Source organism: Cydia splendana, chromosome 21 (assembly GCF_910591565.1).
Source record: "Cydia splendana chromosome 21, ilCydSple1.2, whole genome shotgun sequence".
Classification (NCBI taxonomy): Eukaryota; Metazoa; Arthropoda; class Insecta; order Lepidoptera; family Tortricidae; genus Cydia; species Cydia splendana.
In genome coordinates, this window is record NC_085980.1 from 8,549,255 (window position 1) to 8,563,090 (window position 13,836).

Sequence of the window (13,836 nt, forward strand, 5' to 3'; positions counted from 1 at the left end):
TTTTTTAGAATCCTCTAGGTGAGCAGTTAGGTCTCATGTCACGAGATGGACCTGATGATGACCTCCAAAGAAGTGCGAGGGATCTCGGTGTTGGTTTGTGATAGACATATGTTGTATGGGTTTTTTAGAATCCTCTAGGTGAGCAGTTAGGTCTCATGTCACGAGATGGACCTGATGATGAACTTCAAAGAAGTGCGAGGGAACTCGGTGTTGGTATGTCTTAGACATATGTTGTATGGGTTTTTTAGAATCCTCTAGGTGAGCAGTTAGGTCTCATGTCACGAAATGGACCTGATGATGAACTTTAAAGAAGTGCGAGACAACTCGGAGTTGATTTGTAATAGGCATATGTTATTGGTCCATTTGAATATGTTTTCAATACAACCTTCTATGACCTTAATAAAACGGACAAAAGAAAATAATTGTATGAGATTTTGGCGACACTTTTTTCTCGTATCGAAAGAGATTGCGATTCTGAGTGGAAATAATATAAAAATTCTAAAATTTAAAATTCATGTTCTGGGTACTTTAAACAGAAATGCCCTAATATGTTAAGTAAACATTTCAGGTACATTGTTAAATTACTTAATGAAATATTAAATTAATCAATATAATTATTAAGTAAGTTTACTCTAAGTATTCTAAATTGGTAACAATTTTACCACAATAAATTTCGGTATCACTGGTAGCAGTACCCACTACCTGTAATGAACATGTCCCATCCCTACGCTTGCACGTGTCAGCGCGCCATGTTTGAAACGACCAATCGCAACGCCGTGAGCACCCCTCCCGCACCTCACAGTTTGGTGATTTGCGTCGGGAACAAAATGGCCAATATTAGGTTTCTAGAGGCGGTGTTCTGTGCACTAAGCACACGACATTGTAACGAACAGGGCTCGGAACTGGTTTTTTTAAAACCCGAAATAGTCCTATATATTTTATTATTGTATGCTCTTTACGTAGCATTGAATCATGGGTTTAGGTAACAACTTCGTATTATTACATTGTCCCATTAAAAATGAAATAATAAACCAAAGAACGAAAAAGAAATTAAGAATACCGGTATTTTTTGTAGGAAGAAAAAACCGGTTCCGAGTCTTGGTAACGAAATTAATAGTCCCAAAATGAACTTGATGAATGACTTTTATTTTCCAGATCAAGCGAAGACCTAATCCACCGTCTGTTCGTCTGCATCGCTGGCGTCGCGGACCAACTCCAAACGAACTTCGCCGCGGACCTACGTAACATACTGAAGTCCGTGTTCCTCATGAACCAGACGCCGGACGCGCCGGACCCGGACCCGGAACCGGAAGCGGAGCCGGACAAGTGCGATATCGAATACGCGGCCACGGAGGACCAGGTCATTCAGAACGGTAAGGAAATTCCACTATTAATGCCTGTGATTCTTATGAAATAGACACCGGAAGCGTCGGAACCTATATGCTAGTTTGTAAAGTATGTATATAGATACATACTTTATATTGGCCTTAGTTGCCTGAAAATAAATGATATTTGATTTGATTAGACATTTATTTCATTTCAGGAAGCTCATTCGACAGCGTCTACTCTGCCGAGGAAGTGTACGCGGACAGTACATCGGACACGCCTTCCGAGGGTTCAGACAGAAGGACACGCAGCACGGCGGACAGACAGACGGACAAGCCGCCCGAGCGGCCCTCCCTGCACCCCTCCGTCTCCACAGGAGATCTCACCATCAGGTTCGATTATATTTACTGTGAAATGAACTAGCTGCCTATGTTTACTTACTATAGTCAGGCGTGGCTCACTCCGCGATTTCGTCGCGTCGCAACAAGTAGCTACAAGTACATCCGTCCCACACCAATTTTGGTGGCTAGCATAAGCCGCGCGTGTCGCTGTCGCCACCTAACTACTTAGCTAAGCTAAGTTGAAATTTTCAATGAAGATGACAAGGTGGTATAGTTAGTTTTTTTAGCTTTAGAAATAAGGTAAACAATCTTGAAGTGTCTTTTTATTGGAAAATAAGCTACGGCAAATATGTAACAATTATAAATCTTATACGATCATTTAAATTCTTCTGCTTTCATAAGTAATAGTTACTGATTTTTAAAAAGCGTTTTTCAATTAAAATACATGTCAAGATCGCTTACCTTCTTTCTAATGCAAAAAAAACGGACTATAGACCTTATCATGTGCAAGGGAGCGTGAGTAGAAAGCAGAACCAGCTTATTGGCATAAAATGGCACTAACAAGTTTTATTTTTAAGGTAGACCCTTCACAGCGTTGAATTTGCTATTTTTCTGTATTTATAATGTATTATTTGTAGGGAGCGGGCAGACACGCCGGCTAGCGACCGAGTGGAGCGAGCACCCGAATGGGTTCCCGACATCGCGGCGCCATCTTGCATGCGCTGCGACTCGCACTTCACCGCCTTCCGTCGCCGCCATCATTGTAGGAACTGCGGTATGTATATTTCATTGTCTTACAGCCGTATTCGAACAATGAGATACGTCAAATACTAGATATTGAAACGATATGTGACGTTCCACGGGAAAAGGTACCTTATGAGGGTTTCTAGTTTCGGAGATATGAAATGTTTTGTAAAGAGGTGAAAAAATGCTCAATTTTTTTTATTGTGTGATCTGAAACCTTAATGCGTAACGTTTGTTTACCTGTTTTTATTTTTGTTATAAGTTAGTTATAAGCCTAGTAATGTCGTCTCAGAGTTTAGTAGAAAAGGTACCTTATGGAAAAAAGATTGTAAATTCCCAAAAAAACTAGTCAATACGGGAAAAGAAGTTTGGTAGAGAACTGTATTAGCATTCTGCAAAACTAATTTGATAATTTCAGTTCTGGTTGGGGCGCCTCGCAAATATTATAACCTTACATAGACCGACATCACAAATCCAAGTAGACTGCTATTATACCAAAGTTACTCTCGTCAAGTCTTTCTTAACTAGAATAATCTTCATTTGGTTTGGTCGCATGCACTAAATCAGCCATTGGTTTGCTGAAAAATGCCAATACCCGACGCATTACCTTATGGAATATCTGAGGTCATTGAACCTCAATGCCGCTTATCTTCAATAGCAACCGAAATATATTATTGATAAGAAATAGACTATTTATACCATCTTAACCCCAAAATATTATTAGTTTATCCTAACTGTTCCATCATCATCATGCCTCATCATGTAACTTGACCACAAGGTACCTTTTCATTACATACAAATTATTGGTCTTTTTTAAGATTATTATGACGAAGAACTAATTAAAATTGGGGCAGTTTAATGTAAATTAATATTTTCTATTCATAAAAGATAAACTGTAATATGATTGATATTTTGTAGTGATGTATTATTAGATTTATTTCCATAAGGTACCTTTTCGTAAATGTATGGAGCAAATACTGTTATTGTTATGTAAGTTTAAAGTGGCATAAGGGGTTAAATATAGTATTTAGTTGGGGTTTTAGGATTTATTTCATTTGAATGACAGAATTTCTTTCATATGTGCTCAGAAAAATTGATTGTGTGTCACATTAAAAGTAAAAATATTCAATTTTGTGATTTTATATGAAAAAGTCAGAAAATATATTTTCACCTCTAAATCGGTATTGTTTTTTGCTTAAACTGTCTGTCAGTGTCGTTTTCTAATAGATAAAATTTAAATCTTGAGAGCTCATTGCAATCAATCGTGAAAATGAAATAAAACTTTATTTTCAAGAGATTGGTTAGTATACACATAAATCAGTTGATATCAAAAGTTTCTATTTGCATTACAGAACAAGTCGCAATATTTTTTAAATCTCAGATATATAAGGTATTATTATTTGTAGTCAACTATGTAACTTACTTCAGGAACATAGTTTTTTAGGCGGCTAAACTTAAAACTTCTCTATCGTAAAGTTGCTCATTTCACAACATTATTTTCAAAAAATCATATCTCTGTAACTACGTAACCTAGAAGGTTGATCTTTTGTGTTATCGATAGCTTATTTATTGTAGATTACTGGGGTATGCATAACTCCATACCCGCCATAAGGTACCTTTGACCGTGGGACGTCACATATGGATTGGATATGTCAGTGTTACTTGTTTGACACTGACATATCCAATCCATATCGTTTCAATATCTAGTATTTGACGTATCTCATTGTTCGAATACGGCTGTTAAACTGTCACAGAATAAGTAATCATCATCATCATATCAGCCAGAGGACGTCCACTGCTGGACATAGGCCTCCCCCAAACAGTGCCACAATGACCGGTCTTGCGCCACCCGCATCCAGCGGAATAAGTAATAGTTTATTTTATTTATTTCATAATGATAATAGTACTTCAGATACAAATTTATTATCGCTGGTGGCCTAGCGGTAAAAGCGTACGACTTTCAATCCGGAGGTCGCGGGTTCAAACCCCGGTACCAATGAGTTTTTCGGAACTTATGTACGAAATATCATTTGATATTTACCAGTCGCTTTTCGGTGAAGGAAAACATCGTGAGGAAACCGGACTAATCCCAATAAGGCCTAATTTCCCCTCTGGGTTGGAAGGTCAGATGGCAATCGCTTTCGTAAAAACTAGTGCCTACGTCAATTCTTGGGATTAGGTGTCAAGCGGACCCCAGGCTCCCATTAGCCCTGGCGAAATGCCGGGATAACGCGAGGAAGAAGAAGAAGAATAGTACTTCAGATGGAATAGACAGAATAGCTTCGTTCCAATTCCGCCCCGAACGGAGCTATCTCATTTCATTTAAAAATACACCAGTGAAATCTTACAAAAAAATCTCTTAAAAAAACAATGCGTGATGTAGTTCTGTATTTTTTGTATATTGTGTGGAGTCCTTGGAGGAATGTCAGACTATGTTTTGCAAGCAAAAAAAAGTTGTGCTCTCTGCGTAATTTGCAAAAAACTGCTAAAATTTCGGACTTTTTTCAGATTTTACAGTTTCATTATAAAACTATGGGTTTTTGATCAAAACTTGCTATGTAATGTTGAAAGTATATTAAATTTGGAACAATTTAAGCCTATAAACAGTGACGTATGTCAAATAGTTCTTGAGATATGGGGCTTTAAAAAAGGATATTTTTTTCCTTGGAATGAAATTTTTAGTTTTTCCTATTTTTTAAGACAAATATCGGCACAACCGCTCATGCTATGAGATATATTGCAAGGAATGAAGTTGTAGCAAATTTAATTACCTTTCATTTAAGTGCTAGTAAAAGTCAGTAAGTCTTACAATTCTCTAGTTATCGTAAAAAAATGAAATGGCTATAATTGGGAAGGCAACTAATGTATTGTTTTATGCATTGTCAAAATCCCTTCAAAAGGCAGTACCATCGTCGAGAACGCAATCTACGATTATCTATTACCGGTTTTTCCCGATAGAAGCAGAGCAATGCCAGAGATCAACCATTTTTTAAATGCACCCCCCTCTTAAGGACTTCATTCATTCAGTAATTAAATCAAGATACAATCTGTAGTTTGGCTTGTTTCTCGGCCCCACTTTTTGGTTGTAGCCATAGATCCCACGATGCCGATTCTGATTTATGTTTTTGGATTTGGATTTGTATTTATGGTTTTGAACTTGTTTTGATACGACCTTGACAATAGTTCACGGTAATTGGCGTGGTGTTGGTGAAACACCCAGAAATTACTGGAAGTCATGTCATTAGTATCTAGCTCGCGCTCGCTTATTGGTGCTCTTGAGTGTATGTACTCTGAGTCATGGTAATACAAGATCACGATAAAATCCTAACCATAACAAATTGATACATCAGAATCAGCTACTATTACCCACTCTAGGTAAACGTTTGTGTTATAGGGCATGTATGTGACTCAGTCTTGTCATGTAACCAGTATATTAAAACTTCTTCAATGGTTTACCGTATTTACACAATACGTTATAATCCACGGGTTTTAACTAGCAATATCCTATTAGTCTTTACTAGATAGGTGTATAAATTGACAAACCATATCATTAATAGAAAAAGAACTGAACGAAAGACGTAGGTAAGTATAGATAAGTGTGTGTTAACATGATCTGCCAAGCCGGGCGGATTGCATACATTTGTTTCATATCGGAAAGCTTACTTTATACCGGTTGCTTTAGCCCTTGACTCGCGTCGCGTATAAGCGATATTATGAACTACAGCATCATGTTGAGTAACTGGCGTGAATTACATTGGCGTGATTGGCGTTGGGCGAGCTTTTATAAGATAATTAAAGAGAATATTTATTAAGTTAAGATTAAAAACCCGTTCTTAACACCCTAAATCGGATAAATTTCCGAATATTTTCAGTTAAATGCCTATATCTACAATCCGAAAAAAGTTTTACTTGTATCGTGGTTTCATAAAACCAAACAAATACTTTTTTTCTATTGACAAATTGACCCATTTACTTTCCAATAATTTTTATTTTTTACTATTAATACATTTATACAGTAAATACTACTAGTGAAGGAAGTATTGCTAGTTACAATCCGTGGATTGACAACTCTCTGAGCAGTAGCTCCACATTCATTTAGCCTTAACAACCATTGGAAATGAATTTGTAATGTATTGTGTAAATACGGTAAACCATTGAAGAAGTTTTAATATACTGGTTACATGACAAGACTGAGTCACATACATGCCCTATAACACAAACGTTTACCTAGAGTGGGTAATGGTAGCTGATTCTGATGAATCAATATGTTATGGTTAGTATCTTAGGATATTATCGTGATCTTGTATTACCACGACTCAGAGTACACTCAAGAGCACCAATAAGCGAGCGCGAGCTAGATACTAATGACATGACTTCCAGTAATTTCAGGGTGTTTCACCAACACCACGCCAATTACCGTGAACTATTGTCAAGGTCGTATCAAAACAAGTTCAAAACCATAAATACAAATCCAAATCCAAAAACATAAATCAGAATCGGCATCGTGGGATCTATGGCTACAACCAAAAAGTGGGGCCGAGAAACAAGCCAAACTACAGATTGTATCTTGATTTAATTACTGAATGAATGAAGTCCTTAAGAGGGGGGTGCATTTTAAAAATGGTTGATCTCCGACATCGCTCTGCTGCTATCGGGGAAAACCGGTAAAAGCTAATCGTAGATTGCGTTCTCGTCGATGGTACTGCCTTTTGTAGGGATTTTGACAATGCCTTAAACAATACATTAGGTGCCTTCCCCATTATAGCAATTTCATTTTTTTACGATAACTAGAGAACTGTATGACTTACTGACGCTTTTTTGCACTTAAATGAAAGGTAATTAAATTGCTACAACTTTGTTTATTGCAATATACCTCATAGCATGAGCGTTTGTGCCGATATTTGTCTTAAAATATAGGAAAAACTAAAAATTTCATTCAAGAAAAAAAATCCCTTTTTTTTAAAGCTCTATATCTCAAGAACTATTTGACATACAGCGCTGTTTATGGGCTTAAATTGTTCCAAATTTAATATACTTTCAACATTACACAGCAAATTTTGACCAAAAACCCATAGTTTTATAATGAAACCGTAAAATCTCAAAAAAAGTCCGAAATTTTAGGAGTTTTTCGCAAATTACGCAGAGAGCACAACTTTTTTTTGCTTGCAAAACACAGTCTCACATTCCTCCAAGGACTCCAAACAATGTAGAAAAAATACAGACCTACATCACGCATTGTTTTTTTATTGTAAGATTTGACTGATGTAAAAGCCGAACGCTGAAAGTTCTTGTACCGCGTTGCCATGGTTACGCCAAAATATTGCCAACAGACTGCGCTAAGGAACTTAGACACGCGTTTGCAGACATGACGTGCGTACTTATACTCTGGCACACCCACTTTATTAGTAGAATAAGGCGGAAAATTTAAAAAATGTACGCACGAAGAGTTGACTTCCCATAGAAAATTTTATTTTCGCGCCTTTTTCTACTGACGAAATGGGTTTGTTTGAGAGACACTAACCCCTTTATAAACGCACTACAAAACTCAATTAGCTAATAATCGTTTGTTTTTATCTGTCATTCTGACTTAAGTATGTATTTGTAAAAAAGGGATAAAACATAATTTAACTAAATAATTCCCATGTAATAGGTAATTCGATTTCCGTACCATGGCATGTCTACTAATTTTCAACTCCCTCAAACTTGGCTGCTTTGGCAAAAAGGAATCTCCACACTAACGAAATCTGTTTTTTCACAGGCAAAGTATTCTGCGCATCATGCAGCTCTAACTCCATCCCGCTCCCCCGCTTCGGGCAGCTGAAGCCGGTGCGCGTGTGCGAGGAGTGCTTCCGATCCATCGCCCGAGGCTGCCGGCGCGCGCACTACCGGTGATTGAGTCGACATGCGGAATAAATAGCCCGTGTCGAGGTGAAACATACCTTATGTCCATGCCGTTAGGTCGAAAACGGAATGACTGCAATACAATATGTACGATTCATATGAAACAGTTGTAAAGACTTAGCTTAAATGCCTGTGCATCGGTGGCGTGTGCGTGACGTACACATGTGTGCGTGCGGCGTTGTAGTATACAGATCCTTACGAGAGTCGGCACACCGCTTGCGTGACGTGTGCGTGTGCGGCTCCTACATTTAAGCGCACGGGCACGTGCACGTCACGCACACGCAAGCCGGTGTGCACAGGCCTTAAGAATTTCGTACATTGACCCGTATGTTCCTATCTCTATCGCACGCGCGTAATTATAAATTGCTATCCCGCCCATGATGCTCGCGGTCAATGACACTGCGAGCGGGACAGTTATATAATTATGCTCGTACGATAGACAGGGACAGGCGGGTCAATGTACGAAATTCTTCGTTTTTCGTGTCCTTACTTTTGTCTGGGTGCGTCTTACATGGCCAAAGAAATTTAGACCTTATGTTTCAGGCGTTATAGTATACTATACTGTACTTTAACCTCCTAAGGCCCAAGGTCCTACATAGTACCTCTTCAGTTCGATGAAATTTAAATCCTATTCAATGAAAACAGAGTCGGTTTAGCTTTGTTTCGTTCAATTTTCCAACAACGCAAAATCAATTCTATTTCCTACACTCTAGGTTCTAATTTCAATGGCAAATTTTCGATTTTTCATTTTGTATGACTGGGCCGAGGATATAACTCCTTAAACATAGGTCTAACTTCCTTTGACCTTGTAAAACGCGCATCGACTTCAACGGTTTTTTTAATGGAAACACCACCCATCTATCATTTGCCAGTTTATTCTGCGCCTAAAGGTGGTATTACACCTGTCCAATTTCTTTGTCCAATGTGTATTGCATCTCACTCTCTCATTAAGAACAATGAGAGACACAAATACAAATTGGACCATGATATTGGACAGATGAAATACCATCCTAAAGCATAAGTTGCTATATGAGCATGCGTCTCGTTTGGCAAGAAACTATTTCGTCCTAAAAACATTTACCTAATCAGGCCAATATCACACTTTAATACATTGTAATGTAAGATTTATTGAAATTGCATTATGGTATAACAAAGTACTGCCATTTTAAAAGATAGACAAGCTAACATGGATCATTACATTACTATGTTAGGGTAATTCGCCTGTAACTGGCCACCAGCCACTAACTGGCCACCCTAAACTAAACATGAATTCTATTCATCTATAAACAGAATTCATTTTAGTATAAGGTTTCAATAACTGTCCAGCCTTCAATAACTAGCCATCTTATACTAAAATGAATTCTGTTTATAGGTGAACAGAATTCATTTTTAGTTTAGGGTGGCCAGTTACTAACAGGTGGCCAGTTACTGGCGAATTACCCTATGACATATAATACAGAACCGTTTATCCTGCTAATGAGCCTTAGACTGAGTTTCCACCAGATATGTGCGAGGATGCGTAGCGAGGGATGTGTTTGTTAAGTACCATGTGGTGTAGTATAGGGAGACACTTTAATGAGTTAGTAATAGTAAACGGGCCATTCGATAGAGCGCCTGTGTTTGATTTATTACGGCCTCCTCGTCCGCGAGTATTAGTAAAACGCAAACTAGTCTTAGTAGGCAAAACGCGTCACGGTCGCCATGAGGTGACGGGAGGGGTATTTAGATCAAACACAGGCGCTCTATCGAATGGTTCGTTTACTACTAACTCAATAAACTGTCTCCCTATAATACACCACAACCAATGGAAATACTACACGCTGAGCGAGGACAACAAATTAAGTGATTCTATTGGCTCTGAAAAACACATCACCCACTACACATCCTCGCACATCTCTAGTGGAAACGCAGCCTAATATACGAACATATAATGTCAGACCTCTTCGCTAACGTGTCTTTTCTACGGACATATGATGGATGCGATAATGACAGGCTAAAGTATCCGTCTATTCGTAAACACTTCGACAACCATGTCCATCATAGTCCGCTGGTTCAACTACTGCCGACCTCAAAATGTACGGCGAAACACGATAGTGAAATAGGGCTTTGGAGCCTACTCGACTCGTCAAAGGGACAGGTCATACGTTGCCGCCATATGTCAGAGTCGAATAGATTCCCTGGTCTAAAGGTTGCATCTAGTGACGCTGCGTCTTACGTAAGGGAACAACTCGCGAACGCGAAGCGAAGCGGCGCGTCGGGCCCAAGGCGTTCGTGTTCGCAACGAGATCGCCCACGTAGGACACTTCTATACGTATCAAAAGGATTGATTCACCCCGCGCCGCATCGCTTCGCGTCGCGTTCGCGTGTTGTTCGCCTACGTAGTACGCTGCGTAACATGTCACAAAAGTGTTTAATTCGTGACATAATGTTGCTATTTACCCATATTACGAACACTATTACCTATATCACATTCAAAGTTTATTCCAAAACTATGTTTTTAATAAATGTTTTAGTATCACCTAGATTGTTGGATAAATGTAATATAGTTATGTTGGTTATAATTAAATATAAATAGGTATAATTCTTCAATATTGACTGATATATAAACAAAAATATTTAATGATTCTATAAAAGTTTTCCATTGTAATAGGTAGCTCTCTAATAAATGAATATTTAAAGATGTTATCAATGCATAATTATACCTATTTCATACTATATTAGGCAGTATTATTTGCAGTCACTTGCTTACATCATTAGTAGTTGTCGTTTTATTTACTCATGTTATTATATTATAATTATGTACTAAGTTCATATTTACATAAATGCAAATTACCAATGTATACATAAACCTTTGGCACAGTGTAAAAAGTAACAGTGGACAGACACCTTTGATGTTTGGGTAAATACTGACACCGCACAAGAACACAGTAGGGTTGTCACAGACTTTTACATAACTGCCCAAGACTTTTACACTTGTTACTATAAGACACGCTAGCCCTGTAAGTAGTACCGAGCTACTAACAATGGCTATGTACGCAGCTCGGGTGCGCGCGACCCTCCCCTCGCCCCTCGCACCCCACACGATTGCCCTGTCTAGACGGCTTCGTCGAATGGTAGGTATTGTTTTAAAGAGTGTGCCTTTGGACAGGATATATATTACGCTGTACTTTCTTCGACATTAAAATTTCTTGCCAATCATGTTTATAGTATTTTTCTCATAGCTTGGGTACAATAAAATTTTGCGTTTTAAGGTTATAATGGAGATGACAGCTAGGTCACTGTACCCAAACTATGTAAAATGACAGTCGAAATATAATAATACTAGAACAGTAACGCCAAAATATTACATCTATAGTTTATTTAACTTCAATGTCACTATTCTTTCAGTTTCAGCAGGTCTTGTTTACCTACACCAGGCGGTCTAGCATGAGTTGCGTTCTCGCGCGCGACTCCATACATCAAGCGCGACTTCAAGTATGGACTCGCGCGCGAGAACACAACTTATGCCTGTAAAAATCCGGGTACAAGATTTGGCACTAAATACTTCTTATTAGTAGCTACAGGATTTGATCTTTTGGTTACTCTCCCATTCTTAGTATATCGATGGTCAATCAAATGTTTTATGTGAGCATGCAACTATGTCTTCAATACTTGACAGCCCCACTTGACGTGGGTAACAACCGGCCATTAGTTATAGTCTTTCATATGTGACTGCAAAAAAATGTGTTGTGCTGTATAAAAAGGGACCAGGCTGAGTAAAAGACCCATTATTAACACAATATAAATGCGAGTGTTTTTTTGTACAGAATGACATGCCTGCCCCAAACAGATTCAATAATTAAATACCTAGGCTAAGTAGCGATGTTAGAAAAAAATACTATTTTAATAATATTAAAGCGTTTATATTTTTAACAACTCTTTAAACCCCTTTATTCCACTTTTGTAACCAATGGTGTTAGGTTTAAGTGTAAGTAATGTTACGTGTATGTAAATTTTGTAAAAGTTATTGTTAGTATACCCTCAGGTACCTTACTGTGTAGCGTTTGTATTATAAGATTGGATGACAGGATCCGGTGACCACAAGACGAGTAAGTGATAATCCGTTACATATTTTAATCGTGTATAATAAATGTCAGATTATTAGCTAAAGTGAAGTTTTTATTTACATTTTTATATAGTCATCAGTGTCATCACACATCTCATCAGATATATTAAAGCGGACAACATGACCAAAACATCTGAACATACGCCTTAACACTAAGATAGAGGTGTGCTCAGATATTTGTGAGTATTTTGGCTACTCCGATATGTCTGATTACTGTTCTACAATAATCCTCGATGGAAACCCCAAAGAACCATCTAGCTGGAGTGGCGATAAAGGGTGAACACTTCGCCACTTAACACTTTAACTGTCAGCGACTCCCTAGGGGAGTTCACTGTTCGTAGGCGCTTTTCGCTACATACGGTTTTTCCCGTGTTATCGGCTACGCTCGTAGCGCGTAGCACGGGCTGGCACTGAATGTGTTAAATTGTCGCCTACATATTTTACTTCGCTAGCGTGTTGCATCGAACTTTTATTGAATACTAGACGGGCCCGCAGCTCCGCTCGCGTAAATGAAATAAAGAGTTCGTCTTATGTTTAGTTAAATACCGACATTATTATGTATTCAACCCTGCCATGGTTTAAAACTGATAGGGATTTCTTATTTGTAGCCGTTATTTGGATAACTCAATTCGCAAATTTGTCAAAAAATGATGTGATTTGATAAAAGGGAAGATTGTATTTTTTCATCTACACGTATTTATTTAAAACTTGTTTCAAGATAACATTATTATTTGTTCTTATAAGCCTAGTTGCAAAAACGTTCATTAGATTAATTTTCGCCTTAAGACGAATATGGACGACCACCGCCCTTAAATCGCCTTTTCATACAAACATAGGTAGTCTAGTCCTCTCGGTCTTGCGATAGCTCTCGCCAGTCGCCATGGCCGAGCAGGCCGAGGTTGAGCAGGTCTTGAGCAACTACGTCGTTTCAGCGGTACCTAGGACGTCCACTCGGGCGTCTCCCATTTTGTTGTCCCAAGTACCTGCGCTCTCTTCACGGCACGATCCTCTCCCATTCTCTCTAAGTGTCCGAGCCACCACTGAATGTAGCCGCTTTTGTCTCTCAATATTTCGCCACTATATCGGACCACATCCTTATTTCTATGGCAACAAAATTATATTACGATATTTGGCCGACTGCTGACTGTACATTTGCTTATTTTTATCAGGTCGCTCAATAACATCTGAACATGCACTTTAATCTACCTACATAACTTACTATCAACATTGTATTTTTGGCCCATCTCAGCATTCTTAGCCCGTTTCCCGGACGAATGGCAATGTTTGCCGAAGCCGTGAAAGTCAATCTGAATAATATAACTCAAAAATAAATTTAAAACAACAAAATACAAATTGATAATAATAATATAGTAATTACTTTGATTGATAAGAATGATAAGTCATATATGACATAAATCA

At 38.3% G+C, this 13,836-nt stretch overlaps 1 protein-coding gene and 1 long non-coding RNA gene across 3 annotated transcripts in view; both read left to right on the plus strand.

The window, feature by feature from the left end:
- Positions 1-8,361, plus strand: part of LOC134801102 (lateral signaling target protein 2 homolog) — a 57,849-nt gene extending 49,488 nt beyond the window's left edge. Inside the window, exons 11-14 of one of the 2 annotated variants that reach the window (XM_063773628.1) lie at positions 1,156-1,373; positions 1,544-1,718; positions 2,306-2,442; positions 8,170-8,361. In XM_063773628.1, the coding sequence (XP_063629698.1) occupies positions 1,156-1,373; positions 1,544-1,718; positions 2,306-2,442; positions 8,170-8,303 (664 nt within the window). In that variant the 3' untranslated portion in view covers positions 8,304-8,361. The remainder of the gene's footprint in view (positions 1-1,155; positions 1,374-1,543; positions 1,719-2,305; positions 2,443-8,169) is intronic. The other variant, XM_063773627.1, reaches the window with a different exon arrangement.
- LOC134801192 (uncharacterized) overlaps positions 1-12,461 on the plus strand; it is a 298,318-nt gene extending 285,857 nt beyond the window's left edge. The window contains exon 2 of the long non-coding RNA XR_010145637.1: positions 9,806-12,461. This is a non-coding gene — a long non-coding RNA (uncharacterized LOC134801192). The remainder of the gene's footprint in view (positions 1-9,805) is intronic.
- The last annotated feature ends 1,375 nt before the right edge of the window (positions 12,462-13,836 follow it).